The following is a 15,723-nucleotide window of genomic DNA, read 5'->3' on the forward strand; positions in this document are numbered from 1 at the left end:
GCAGCACAGGCTGCCCTCAAAACCACAACAATCTTCCTGCCTCAGTCTCTCAGGTGCTGGGATTAGTGGTGTGCAGTAAACATCCAGCTCTGGAGGCAGTGTTTTGACAGCTGCCTGACCATACTGATGCCTGTTTTTTCCCCCTTCCCTTCCCTTCCCTTCCCTTCCCTTCCCTTCCCTTCCCTTCCCTTCCCTTCCCTTCCCTTCCCTTCCCTTCCCTTCCCTTCCCTTCCCTTCCCTTCCCTTCCCTTCCCTTCCCTTCCCTTCCCTTCCCTTCCCTTCCCTTCCCTTCCCTTCCCTTCCCTTCCCTTCCCTTCCCCTTCCTTCCTTCCTTCCTTCCTTCCTTTCTCTTTCTTGCTTGCCTTACCTTTTCTTTCTTTATCCCTCTTTCTGTCCCTCCCTTCTTTCCATTTTTCTTCCTTCCTTCTTTTTTTTTTGAGTCTGGGCCTCACTATGTAGTGAGCCGGAACTTGCTATGTAGTACAGGCTGGCTTTGAACTTGGCATTCTTTTCCCTCAGCTTCCTGAGTGCTGGTATCACAGTCATGTGCCACATGAACAGGTCCATAGTGACACTTTATAATGAACTGATGAGATATTCTTTGTCTTCAGTTTTTTGTCACTGATCAAATACTAGAAAATATCAACCTAATGAGAAAAAAAAATAGCTTAGAGTTTGGCAGGTGTCAGCCCATGGTTGATTGGACTGTTGCATTTAGGCCTGTGGTGGCAAGGTAAAACATCCTGGGGTGTATTTGGAGAACTAAAGCTACTCAGCTTTTGTAGGTTGAAAAGAAGAGAGGGGAGAGAGGCTCAAGTGTAATACCTCTAAAGATTGACATAAAAGGAACCAGGAAAGACACTATTGTGGAAGTCATAAAACTTTAGGGTTGAACAGAATATACAGAACAAATTGCTGGCTGGGGAACAGTTGCATACTCATGTGGAAACCACAAACCCAAGTGTTCAGTGGTTACAGAGCAGCTGGTGAGGATAAAAGGAAAGAGCTTTAATCAAGCACATTATAAACTACCAGCCCAAATCAAGAAGGTGGTCAAGTTTTCTCTGATAAAAATAAAATTTGACAAAAAATATACAACGTTGTTACTGAAGGAAGATATTTAACATTTATTTCTCAGTTTCCTCATCTATAATAGTTAACATTCTTCTAAAAATGGACAGCAAGTAATTGAATTTGGGGGGGGGTTTCGAGGTAGGGTCTCACTCAAGTCCAGGTGGACCTAGAATTCACTCTGTAGTCTCAGGTTGGCCTCGAACTTGCAGCAATCCTCCTACCTCTGCCTCCCAAGTGCTGGGATTAAAGGCATGCACTACCACACTCGGCCCTGGAATTTTTTTAAACATGGAAAAACTCAGTAATTTCATAAGTTTGATCATAACATGTTCTCATAATTTCAAAGAAAGGTGGGTATCATATGTAAAGAAATAGAACAGTGGGAGTAAATTTCAGAGTTCCCCCGCTCATCCCTGTTATAAATAATCTGAGGTGGCTTCCCTGAGGGATAGTACATACTAAGTCCACACGTCGAGTTGGTAATGCAAGTATCTAAGAGCAAGAGGATCCCATGTACAGTTCAAGCATAGCCCCAGAAACTGAATGGGTATAAAAACTTGATAAGCCAAACAACTGAAAATAGATTTCAGTGATTAGAATCACAAGAGAATTTATGTAGTAGGAAAGTAACAGGTTCTGTATGGCCTTATAAACTGAGACAGACAACTTAGATTGTGCTCTGACAGGACAGAAAGACAATTAGAAGGTGAAGCAGAGTGTCTACCATGCAGTGAATGGCTATTGAATAGGTTGATGCTAAAGTTGAGAAGAAGGGTGAGAAGATGACATACTAAACTTTATAATCCAGAAGTATTAAGGAAGAAACTTCTAGGCAAAGAAAAACTAAATAAGTTTTCTTCATTTTACAAATAGCATTAAAAAGTCAGATAAGGGGTTGGAGGGATGGCTTAGCAGTTAAGGCATTTGCCTGCAAAGCCAAGTCCCCAGGACCCACATTAGCCAGATTCACAAGAAGTCTGGAGTTCATTTGCAGTGACTGGAGGCCCTGGCACTTCCATTCTCTGTCTCTCTCCCTCTTTCTCTATTAAAAAAAAAGTCAGGTAAAGGATTGATTTACTCTATTGATGGAGATTTTAGAACCGATGCTATGTTACAAGGCACAAAGTGCTCTTAAAATGCTAACTATCAAATTATGAAACATGTAACTTTTAGACCTAGCATGATTTCTCTCATATTTATTCCTCACCTCTTATTCTCTCTTTTGGGGTGAGGATACAACTCTCTTCTTCTCACATCGCTAGCCCAAGAGTAGTTTCCATGACCAAATAAAATGCTCATTCCACTAAGGGGTGTGTCAGCATGCAGCTCAATTCACAGAGAGCCAAATATTAAACACAAGCGCATGTTGAGTTCTGCTTTCAGAGTGGACTAATCCTAGTGCTGAAATATTTGGTTTGATTTGATTTAAAATTTTATACTTAAGTGGAAGTTAGAGTTGTAGTACAAAATAACTCTGGATACTAAGCACACAACAATTGCGCACATACACAATAAAAGGAGGCTTTGAGACTTGATGTGTTCCAGATGTTAATGCTCACTGCTTGCTCAGCTCCAGATCTCACACTTAAGATGTTCTGTAAATTATTCTGTCCAGCCCAGTTAACTTTAGCTCTCTGCACAGCATAGTTCTTTTTCAAGAACTCATTTTATTTCCTCATTTTTTTTTGTTAGTAGTTTCTATACCTGACATTTGCAAAACGCCATAGGCTAACTCTTCTGGGTTATGTTTTACCTACTGGGGCTCTGAAGCTGAAACATTCCAGGTTTACTGTGTACTGTGGCCTGGTCCACACTGGAATTTTGCTTTGGACCCCGTCATTCTTTCACATCTGTGACTAAAATGAATTCATTGTGATCCTTATGCATGTGACCTGGGTACGATGTTACCTGACCTCCCCAGAAGAAAAAAAATTATACTACAGGTCATATTTAAGTGTTTTAATCTTTCTTGGGCTATACTTCAATGAGAAACAATCAGTAATATTTACCAGGTGAGTCAAAATTGATAACAAACAAGAGAGGATCTTGTGGACATATAACTAATATTGAACTTTTTCTCATGTTGGTTTCTTTAATATCAGAAGATCTGGGGCTGTCTCTTATGGCTTTACCAATGTGGGGCCATGGTTCCTGGCCTTCCCCTTGGGAGTGAGAAGTGAGCAGCGTCAGAATCATCAATGACAATAAAACCTGTATTTGGAGATAGGCACAGCACTTCTGTTCACATTCTGTGAGGCAAAGCAATTCCTGTTGCTAATTCATTGGGAAGGATAAGTGGTAGGTGTCCACAGGGAGATAGGACAAGTGACATGGCAGAAAACACAGGTACTCTTCTCACAAAAGGGAAGTGAATCATTATGGAAAACTATGCAGTGCATTCCAGTTCCCAGGCAAAAAGAAAAGAGGTTGTTTTGGATGGAATTTATAAGCAGGATATTAAATGCAAGCTGTGTTTTAGAGTATTTGATACATTTTATTTCAATATCTCTTTCTAAAATGCTGTGGTAAAAGTATTTCTATGTCTGTGATCCTAAAAGAATAGAAGCTTTTAGAATTAATAAGGTTTCTTTTCCAGAGAGAGAGAAAGAGAGGAACAGAGCCAAAATCAATTGTGCCTTCTAGGGTTGGGGCCCTGGAGCCCTATAAGTTTCTCAAAACATTTGCATTGCAGCTGCCTTTCCCCTTGGTAGAGTCCTTGAGTTTCACTAATCAGGGCCCAGAGGAATGAAATGCTTCAGCTTACTCTGATGCTCTTTGGCCATGTTTCTTCTTTCTTGTCATCTTCTAATGGACCAAATAGAAAAGAGAGATTAAAATCAGAGAGTAGGTTGATGTCTTGCTGGTGCTTCCTGCACTCTGGTGTTCAAGAGCTGTGGTATGTCTGCATCTCATTACAAAGCAGGATGAGTAGATATTCCACCTTAAAGTTAATGAATCAGTGGCATTTTGTCAGATACCGTACCACATTACAGAGTGTTCTGTCAAATACCGAAGGGAAACTTTCTCTACTCTCTGGGATTTGCAGTTTGGTTATTAGAAGTTGACATAGCTTTACTTCAGTATTTGAAATTTGTGTTGCAGATTTTGTAAAATCTGAGAGAAAGGAACAGGTGTGAGCCTGAGTCAGTAGAGAGACATGTGGCCTTCTCTGTCTCAGCTGGTTTAATCACTCCCTGCTATCAGGCCATTAGATAGTTTCTGTTCTTGCCATTACAGAGAATGCTTTGATGCAGATCCATCTGCGACTCGGCTTCCATCTTCAATAGTCTTATGCCAGTGTTAGAAGTAGAATACCTATGAGTTAGAGTGCCAAGTAACCTTCTAGTTATGCGTGAGAGGAATTATGTCAAATTATTTCCGACGAACTTCAAAGATCATGCCCTTAAAAATCAGCCTTTATCACTCACTCCCCCTTGACCCATGTAATTCCTATCTGCTATTTAAGTGTCAGCTAAAAAGTTACTTCTGCTGAGAAATATTCCAAATCCAAATCCCCTGACTGAATTCAGAATGGCTGTTTTTAATTTTAAGACCTTTTAATATCATTGTTAGTATTCTAAGATGAAATTCACTGGCATAACTTTACTATACACATTATATTAATGTTATAAGTTTTATAACTTATTATACATGTTATATTAAAGATTCAAGGATTACATCAAGGAGAAATAAAATTAAAACAACAAAATAAAAATGCACATTTATTTTAGTGTGTGAAAAGCCTAGGAAAGCTTCAACTGAGAATGAAATGAAGCAGTCAGCTATTCAGTACCTAAATTCCCATTCATCCTGTCAGACAAATGCAGGCTGGCATAGCTGTGTGGGCTGGCTTCTATGAAGTGGTTAGCAATTCTTGGCAGATTTCCAGAAATAATAAAAAGAACTTTTCCTATTTATACCCTACAAGTCATCCTGGAAAATGGTGTGTATTAAAATGGTGCCAAAGCACTCAGCATTTAATATGTAAAATTGCAATATTTATGCTTAAGTTTTCACCTACCTGAAAACCAAAGGACTGTGGAGAATCCTTGTGACTCTCTCATGCTTTAGGCTGCCTAGTTTGTGATCCTTAGCCACTAAATGTTCATGAGTGTCCCCACCAACCTTGTGCTGTGTTTTAAAGACAAAAACAAAAATATCCTGACAAGTCCCAAGTATTCAGTAGTAGTACCTACTGAGATCCTTTGGTTAAGTAACAGTGTAACAGCTCCTTCCCAGACATCATTTTTGTCCATTCTTGACTGTCCAGATTTCCTTGTGGGCAGTGATGTTTCACAGGACCATCTGTGGCCAGCACAGAGCCTGAGATGTAGTCTCAGAGATTATATGAGATTATAACCTTACTCAAGAGTAGGAATTAATATTTGGGGTGCTAGATCTACCAGAATAGTTTTATGGAACTGGAATCATGTGTTTATATCCATCAAACAATTACACTGAGAATGCTCCAGTGTTTGACCTTTAAAATATCAATATCAATAACAATAGATCTTCTTTAGTCATTATTCTCTATCAAACATGTATTTTTGCATGTATGTATGTTATATGTGTGGGCACATGTGGGGGTTATATGTATAAGCATGTCTAAGCCAGAGCTAGGCATTGGGTATATCTCTTTGTTGCTTCCCACCTTGGTCTTTGAGGGGTCTCTCACAGAACCCACAGTTCACCAATTCAGCTACTCTAGCTATCCAGCTCACCCAAGAGATTTTCCTGTCTCTGCCTTGTCTTCTGAGTGCTGGGATTACAGATAAGCAGTATGATGTCCAGGATTTACATGAGAGCTGGGGATCTGAATTCAGGTTGTAACACTTGCAAGATAAACACTTTACTGACTAAGCCACCTTCTGTATCTTAATAAGGGAATCATATTACTGTTTCATCTTTTGTTTCAAAAATCCTATTGGCATGGAGGCACATTCCTTTAATCCCAGAATTTGGGAGGCAGAGGTAAGAGGATTGCCATGAGTTCAAGGCCACCCTGAGACTACACAGTTAATTCCAGGTCAGCCTGGACCAGAGTGAGTCCCCACCTCAAAAAAAAAAAAAAAAAATCCCATTGGCTTAGATGCAGTAACTTGCTCAAAGTTATTAAGACAGAAAGGTTGTGAGTGACAGAAAGGGAATTGAACCAGGTCCATTAACATACATCATGGCCATGGCACTGCAAGATGGTGATTATTGAGTTAAAGTAGTCTATTATATAAAGGAAAATTTTATTTCTTTTCTACCTTTACTACAGTTTTGTTTTTAATAAGTCGCAAATGTAAGCAATCATTTTTGGAAGTATACAGCTACCATGTGGTTCATATCCTGAGCCTATTGATGTTACATAGAAATTAAAGCTTCAAGTAAGTCTTGGAGTACTTTTGGTCTCATACTTGACTAGGTATATCAAGCTAACAATGGGCTATGCATTTATTTTTCTGGAATTTCTTTAGGATTTTCTAACTATATTAGTAGGTGAAATTAATCCAGTTTTTTTTTTTTTTTTTTTTTTTTTTTGCTCTGTATATTGGGATTTGGAACAGGATTCTAAGAAAAATTAGTTGATAATTGTTCCATTTGGGGGTTTACCATATAACAAATTATATGTGGGGATTGTCTATTGTTTAAAAGTTCAAAAGAACTTATCAAATAGGACATTCTAGAGTCTTGAGAGAGTGGGAATGGTGTAACTATTTGGTAATGTTTCCAGTTTTATTCATGGTGTGTAACTATTCATATTTTCTTGTTCTCATTCTTGAGGTAATTTTAGTAATTTATGTAAGTTTTCTGGAAAAGATATATCTTAAATATTCAAATGTATTGGCATAAGATTATATTTAAAACACTACTTACACTTTATTTTTTGGCACTTTTGTCATTTTGATTTTGTGTATTATGTTTTTTTTATTAGCTTTGCCAAATTTGTCTTACTTATTTCCCATTCTCTAAACTCCCTCAATAAAGCAGCTCTTCAATGTTTATGATTCTGCCCTCTTCTGTGTCTTGTTAGTTAGGTTTGGCTTTTGTTTTCTACTTTATTCTTCCTTATTTTAATGTTTTTACTATAATATTAAATTGATTTATTTCTCTTTCTTTTGCCCCTTCCTTTCCTACTCTACCTTTTTATCTTTTTCTTTTGGTAATGAAGCAGTTTATTCCTTTAATTTCAGATTTCAATTGTATTTTAGTATTTTCACATGGTGTATTATTATATTTGGCTGTTTGCAAAGCAGTCAAAATTTCTAGATGTATTTCCTTTTTTATGTTGTGCAAGTTATTAGCCATTATTTAGTGCCATTACATTGTGCTAAAAATGATCTACTCATTGCTTTCAGGTGTAACATAAGCACTACCTAAATTAGATTGTTGTTCACTTTGAATCTGTCATTTCATTGACTAATCTCCAGATAATGCCACTATTGCCAAGGTGACATTACTAATTAAAGCTACACATCTATCATATTTTTTTCTGCTTAGGTTAGAGATGCTGACACCTTGCTTGGAAAACTCTGTGGTGATGAAACCCTCTTTCCCATAAGATCCCTCACTAACAATATCTGGATCAGGTTGAAAATAGACTACTCTGTGCAGAAGGCTGCTTTCAGAGCTTATTATCAAGTTGGTAAGGAAATTCTACTTAATATGTAAATATTGAACTACCTGTTTGTAGCATTGTTATTTCTCAAAATATTTTAGTCATTTTATATCCTCAAGTGGAAAGGGAAATAGCTTCATAAACATGTCACATGCTGCTTTTCCCTTAGACAGAATTAGACTTCACAATAGAATTGAGAAAAGGAATTGTTTATTTCTAAACAGACAGTATTATCATGCTTTAATTTACAGCTTGTGGGGGTGAATTAACAGGAGAAGGAGTCATTCGTTCACCTTTCTATCCCAATGCCTATCCTGGAGAAAGAATTTGTAGGTGGACCATCTCTCAACCTCAAGGACAGCTAGTGAATCTTAACTTCACTGACTTTCAGATTAGAAGTTCTGGCCCCTGTACAACAGATTATATTGAGGTAAGAGTAAAACTCCACTGAAGATTTGTATTTGAATGTATATTTAAGTTTACATTACTTAAAATAGTACACATATTCTGTGAAACAGAAGCTATTTGTGCAGACTGATATCTTATGAATATAGATATGACATTTCCTAAGAACATACTACCTAGTTACATCCAGTGTATAAATAAGATTACATACCATGACCAAGGGGCATTTATCTCAGTAGGTTTAGATTGTCATGCCTTCTAGGGCCAATGAACAAAATAATACAGAACAGAACAGTATCAACAAAGTAAAACTTCGAAGTGAATGGGATCACCTCAGTAAAAAGCACAAAAAACATCTAACAACACCTAACTTGTTGTCATAATAAAACCCATTCCATTAACTAGGGAAAAGGGAACTTTCTTAATCTCTCCAAGGTGTCTGCAAAAAACCACACATGTAACATCAAATGTAATGAAATGGTAAATGCTCTGTTCACATGATGAGTAAACAGATAATGATTTGAATTCTAAGCAGAAGCTCAGCATTGCCCTGGAAATGCTCACTGGAATGCTTCAGTAAGCAAAAGAAACAAAAATGCATCTTAAATGGAAAAGAAGAAATAATTTTTTTAATATTCACATATGATATGACCTTCTATGTAAAAAACAATGATGGACTCTACACACTAAAAATTATTAGGGTTAATAAATTCCATAAGTTACAGGTTATAAAATCAAAATATGAAAACAGCTTAATGTCAAGAGGAACTTTAAAATGAAACCAAGAAAACAATTCCATTTGAAACAATAGCATTTAAACCAATGAGCACTAAAGGACATATTTTTAAAAAGAAATTTGAAACTTGTATTCTGAGAACTATAAGCACCAATAAATAAATGAAAGAAGACTTAAATAGATGGAAATATATCTTATTCTCATTCATTACAAGACAATAATCAAGATGCCACAGTTCTGAGAATTGATCTGAAGACTCAGCTCAGTCCCAGTCAAAATCTCAGATGACTTTTGCAGAAATTCACAAGCTAATTGCAAAATTCATATGAAAATGCAACGAAAGCAGAATAACTCAACCATAATCTTTTAATTAAATTTTTGGTTAGCATATAAAAATATGTTTCAATATGACATTTTAAAACATACATATGCTTTTTTGTTTTTATTCACACTCCTTACTACCTGCTGCAACTCCAAATACACTTGCTTATTATTGGACAACTCATATTTCTCAACAAACATTAGAACAAAGCCACAATCAATACAGAGTGTTGCTGGAGTAAGGATGTAAAGATAGATCAATGGGACAGGATTCAAAGTCTAAAAGTAAACCTGTCCTTTAAGGATAATTGATTTCTGAAAAGGTTCATTTTTCAACAAATGGTGCTCAATGTCCATATGTAAAGTATAAACTTGGGCCCCTTCTGTATGTTTCCAAATTACCTAAAAGTTGGCAGACCTCGCTGTGACAATTAAAACTCTTAGGAATATTTTTTTCTCAATTTTTATTAACATTTTCTATGATTATGAAAAGTATCCCATGGTAATACCCCCCCCCCCCCACTTTCCCCTTTGAAATTCCATTCTCCACCATATTCCCTCCCCATCTCAATCAGTCTCTTTTATTTTCATGTCATGGTCTTTTCCTCCTCTTATGATGGTCTTGTGTAGGTAGTGTCAGGCACTGTGAGGTCATGGATAACCAGGCCATTTTATGTCTGGAGGGAGCACGTTGTATGAAGTCCTACCCTTCCTTTTGCTTTTACTTTCCTTCTGCCACCTCTTCCGCATTAGACCCTAAGCCTTGGAAGGTGTGATCAAGATGTTACTTAGTACTCCAGTCACTTCTTTCCAGCACTATGATACCTTCTGAGTCATCCCAAAATCACTGCCATCTGAAAAGAGAAGATTTTTCTACCCAAAGTGAGAGTCGCATTAATATAAGGGTATAAATGTTAAGAGAAGTGCTTACTGGGCAGTTTGATAAGCATACTATATACATTTTTCCAGACATCAGCAGATGTTTCTCCCCTAGGGCTCATGACTACCCCTGTTTTCAGTTTTCAGTATCAGCGATGTGTTTCCTCCCATGGAGCAAGCCTCCAGTCTAATTGGAGGGCATTTGATTTCCACCATGACAGACGTGCCACTATTGCACCGGTTGGCTCCTTTGGGCTGGCTGGCCAATTATAAGGCTTGCAGTGTCCAGTGTTGAGTATCTTCACTGGTGGTATCTCTTTCTCCCATGGAACTACATGTAGAATGGCTTCTTCCAGCTTTCTGTCAGCTGGTCTACATGGAGGAGATTATCAGCTCAGTTCCAGCAGGATTTCTCAGTGGCCTTGCAGCCTAAGTATGTGACGTCTTCAGCAATATCTTGGCAATATTTTTAACATTGGATTAGGCGAAAGATTCTTATCTATGACACAAAAAGTATTAAAATAATTGGACTTCATCAAAATTAAGAACAACCTGGTTTTTAATAAATGGGCAAATGATATTAATAGACATTTCTTTGAAGATGTACCAGTGGATAATAGTCCTTTGACATGATGTTCCACCTAATTAGTCATCAGGGAAATGCATGTCAATACTGTAGGGTGATTTCACTGCATACCTTCTAGGATGGCACTAATGAAAAATCAGAAAACAGGTCTTGGAAAGATGTGCAGAAGCTGGAACACTTATACGTTCCTGGTGGGAAGGTAGTCATTTTGGAAAACAGGAGTTTTCCCAAAACTTAAGTTACCGTGTGATCCAGCAATTCCACACACATTCATACACAGGGAAATTAAAGTTTAAATCCATACACAAATTGTGCATGAATATGGGATCACTATGTGTCATAACACATGCAAACAAAAAATACAATAATTTGTAAGTTAAAAACAACTTAGTATCCGTAAGTCGATGAATGTTTCAAACAGTGTGTCTGAACATGTGCATACAGAGCGGAACACCACTGGCGTTAATAAGAAATCAAGCTCTTCTACATGCCACAGCATGGATGAACCTTGAAAACATCATACCGCCAAAGAAAAATGAGTGACAAAAGAATATATGTATATACATATTTCTTTGTCATGTCAGGAACAAACAGTTTATAGGAACAGTAAGTTAGTAGGTCTCTGCAGCACCGACTTCAGGGGAATGGAGTGCTTGCAAAGTTTCTTGTGAGGTATATAAAATATTCTAAAGCTGATTTTGTTCTCAAATTTGTTTTTTAAAATTTATTTATTTTACAAAGGTTATAGTCATATATCCCTTCTGCCTCAGACCCACTTTCCCTGAGGATTCTCCTCAGTGGGTTATTGGTATTCAGTGTGAGTTAACTAAGGCCTCAGTCCATCTCTATAGTCAGGGGCTTTGTTGCAGATAATTTCTACACCCACTGTGGCTCTTAGAATCTTCCCATCCCCTCTGCTGCAATGGTCCCTGAGCCTTGAAGTGTCTATAAGCAGTCTGTCTGGTTTAGTCTGCTTTGATATATTTTGATTTGCCACTGTGTCTATAGCTGTATCCCTCAAATTTGTTTATTATGTTAATAAACACATTCAGAAATAATAATTTTGGTAGTTTGCAAAAATAGATATCTGACAAAAACAAACATGGACATATGTGTTTTGTTTTGTTTTTTAGATTGGTAGCAGTTCTATTTTGGGTTCTGCTGAAAATGAGAAATATTGTGGCACAAACATACCTTCATTTATAACATCATTGTACAATACTCTCTATGTCACATTTGTGAAAAGTACTTCAACTAAAAATCATGGTTTCACAGCTAAGTTCAGTACTGAGAATTTGGGTAAGAGATTATCTTTCTCTTTTTATGCTGGTATCAGAAAGCAAATAGAGGTGGGAATTGTTGGATAATATGTGTAAGGTCCTGGGTTTAACACTGTTGCAGTTAGATTCACATTGCTGGCAGAAATCTCCCAACCAAGAGCAGCTTGTGTATGTGTGTGTGGGGATGTTTATTTTGGCTCACAGACTTGAGGGGAAACTCCATGATGTCAGGGGAAAAGGATGTCATTAGCAGAGGGTGGACATCACCTCCTGGCCAACATCAGGTGGACAACAGGAACAGAAGAGTGTGTCAAACCGTGGCATGGGCAAACTGGCTATAACACCCATAAGCCCACCCCCAACAATACACTCTCTCCGTTAATTCCCAAAGCTCCATCAGCTGGGAACCTAGCATTCAGAACACCTAAGTTTATGGGGGAAACCTGAATCAAACTTCCACAAACACCCAGTTCTGAGAAGAAACTGCTTCACGTATAAGTGAAGTGGAAGGCATTAAATGAAAGCCAAATGTACTATGTAAAATTATAAAGTACATTTGAAGGCAAAAACTGTATCCTTTTTTATCGATTAGAAACTTTGTATGAACATATCATGTGTTGGTACCTTTATTTCCCTCCTCCCTCCTCTAGGCCCCATTCCACTGAGGCCCCTCCTCACTGGGATGGCTCATATTCATCATGGGACTGTGGGACAGGATCTGTAGTCAGTCATTGTAGGGGAACGATGCCTCCAGATATATCTTCTTTTTCTTAATTTATTTTCTGTTTTTTTTTAATGGGGGGTAGGGAGAGAGCACCCAGGGACTCCATCCCCTACAATCAAACTCCAGACACATGTGCCATCTTGTGCTCATGTGTGACATTGTGTCACCTTGTGCATCTGGCTATCATGAGACCTAAAGAGTAGAACATAGGTCCTTAGGCTTTACAGGCAAGCGCCTTAACTGCTAAACCATCTCACCAGCCCTGGATATGTCTTATTTTTGTGCATGTGTCTGTGTTGTGTGCATACATGTGTATATGTTTATGCATGTGCAGGTGCATGTTTATAAGGGTACATGTGCACATGTGTGTGCACGTGATGTGGAGGCCAGAGGGTGACGTCAGTTGTCTTCCACCTTACTTATGGAGACAGGAATTCTCACAGAACCAGAGTTTACTGATTTAGCCAGTATGGCTCGTCAGTGTACCTGTCTCCACTTCCCAAATGCTGGGATTGCAGGCACACTGCCACAACTGAAATGTCTGGTGTTTGCGGATCAGAACTGAGGCCCTCGTGCTTGCATGGCAGATGCATTATTGACTGAGCCATCAGCCTAGCCCCACGCTGTTTTCAGTAGTAATTTGGTATGAATAAGAGAAAACAAAACAAATCTATCTCAAGAGGCATATAAGGAAGACCAATTTTTCTTTTGAGCTTTTAAGCTATTATATGAAGCATCCAAGTAGCCCATTAGTTAACTGTTGTAATAATTATTATTGCTATTTTTTATTTTATTTATCTTATTTATTTATTTTTTTTATTTTTATTTCAACAGCATGTGGAAAAGTTTTTACTGAGTCAAGAGGAATCATTGAGAGTCCTGGTCATCCAAATGTCTACCCCCATGGTATCAACTGCACTTGGCATATATTTGTTCAACATGACCAACTGATTCGTTTGGTGTTTGATGAATTTAATCTCGAGCACCATGACAATTGTTCAAATGACTACCTGGAGATTTATGACATTGGCTATAAGATGTCTCTTGGGAGGTGAGATTACTTTGTTTTGGTTATGCTGAATTTTGCAGCATAGATTTATAGCATAGTACATAGATTTTAGTCAGATATAGACACAAGCAGTAATATATTTAGAACCTATTTTGTATTGTTTATTTTTCAAATTGAGAACATAGTTTGCTTTATATACCATGATATTTTTTTTAATATTTTATTTTTATTTATTTGAGAGAGAGAATGAGACACAGACAGAGAGAGAGAGAGAGAGGGAGGGAGGGAGAGAATGGGCATGCCAGGGTCTCCAGCCACTGCAAACGAACTCCAGATGAATGCGCCATGTTGTGCATCTGGCTTACATGGGTCCTGGGGAACCGAACCAAGGTCCTTTGGCTTTGCAGGTAAGCGCCTTAACCACTAAAGCCATGTCTCCAGCCCTATACCATGATATTTTGAAGTCACTATAAATAGTGAAATGGTAAAATATAACTTATTAATAAATGTATCCCTTCTCATAATTATCATTTTATTAGTAATCCCACAAAATTCTACCTTATACATTTTTATTTTTATTAAAATAGCTTTATTACATTTAATTAATATTACAAAAGTTAATGTATTTAGAATATACAATTCCATAGTTTTTTATATTTGTATATACGTAATCATCATTAAAACTTAATTGTATAAATTTGTAATTACTCCAAAACTATTCCTCACTCCATTTAGGAAATACTCTTTCCATACTCTACTACTTTCTGCTAAGATAACATAGATTTCTCACTTGGGCCATATAAGGGAAAACATATACATGATCTTTTTTCAATTGTTTCTTTCATTTTTGTATATTTTTGAGGTTTATACATGTGTCAGAATGTTACAATATTGTCAAATAACATTTTATTTTATAAATACATTGTATGTTGTTAATTTATTCATCAACTGTCTGGCAAATAGAATCATATTGCAAAGAATATCTGCACACAGGCTTTTATCTGAATTCTTCTTTGTAATTCTTTTGAGTATATATAGGAGTGGAGTTGCTGGGTCTCACAATAGTTCTGTGAGGAACCACTGCTACGGTTCTGTACTATTTTACATTCTCGCCTTCAGTATAATTAGTTTTTCTACATTCCTTGATATTTTGTTTCTTTTCAAACAATTTTTTTGAAATCATAGCAATCCACCTTGTACCTTTTTAAAAGATACAGTATATCATCAACCATCATCATTTTGCTATGTAATAGATTTCTTGAAAGTTATTCTCCTTTCCAACTGTAATTATAACTTCACAGTCCTCCTCACCCCCAATTACCCTAAGCTTTTGGTAAGCACTATTGTACAGTCTATTTGTAAGAGGTCAACTTTCTTAGAATCTACATATAAGTGAGATCACATGCTTTTGTCTGTGTGAGTATAAGTATATTTAGCTTAATACAGTGTCTTTCAAAGGCAAGTTTTCATGTGTTTCCATGGCTGACCAGGTTGTTTCCATACCCTAGCTATTGTGCATAATGATGTAATGAACATGAGAGTGCAAGTTATCTCATCAACATATTAATTCTACTTTCTCTAGATATATTCTCAGTAGAGAGATTATTAGGTCATATGATAGTTCTATTGTTAATTTTTGAAAAGCCTCTATATCACTTCCCATAATGGCTGAACTAATTTATATTTCCACCAACAGTGCATAAAGATTATCTTTCTCTACATTCTCAGCAACACTTGCTATCTTGCTATCATTTGTTCTTTCAATAATAGCCACTGTAACAGGTGTGAGGTAGTATCTTATTGTGGTTTTAACATTCCTTGAAAATGAATGAGGGACACTGAGCACTTTTTAATAGATTTGCAGACATTCTTGTTTTGTTTGAGTTATTCATGTCCATTCGTGGGTTTTGCTTGTGTTTTGATCAGATTACTTGTTTTCTGTTGTTATTTCTGAGTGGATTTTACTCTTTATATCTTGGATATACATGGTTTGTCGGGTGGATAACTTGCAAATGGTTCTCATCCCCCAGCTGTCTTGTCACTGCTGACTGTCTCCTTAGCTGTGCAGAGTATTTAGAGCTTGTTTGTTTTTTCTTGCCTGTGCT

At 37.1% G+C, this 15,723-nt stretch overlaps 1 protein-coding gene across 1 annotated transcript in view; it reads left to right on the forward strand.

Moving 5' to 3' along the window:
• Cubn (cubilin) overlaps nt 1–15,723 on the forward strand; it is a 255,894-nt gene that overhangs the window by 36,947 nt on the left and 203,224 nt on the right. Inside the window, exons 18-21 of the mRNA XM_045135128.1 lie at nt 7,561–7,705; nt 7,930–8,108; nt 11,739–11,904; nt 13,444–13,660. Of these exons, the coding sequence (XP_044991063.1) occupies nt 7,561–7,705; nt 7,930–8,108; nt 11,739–11,904; nt 13,444–13,660 (707 nt within the window). The remainder of the gene's footprint in view (nt 1–7,560; nt 7,706–7,929; nt 8,109–11,738; nt 11,905–13,443; nt 13,661–15,723) is intronic.

This window comes from Jaculus jaculus, chromosome 15, assembly GCF_020740685.1.
Source record: "Jaculus jaculus isolate mJacJac1 chromosome 15, mJacJac1.mat.Y.cur, whole genome shotgun sequence".
Classification (NCBI taxonomy): domain Eukaryota; kingdom Metazoa; phylum Chordata; class Mammalia; order Rodentia; family Dipodidae; genus Jaculus; species Jaculus jaculus.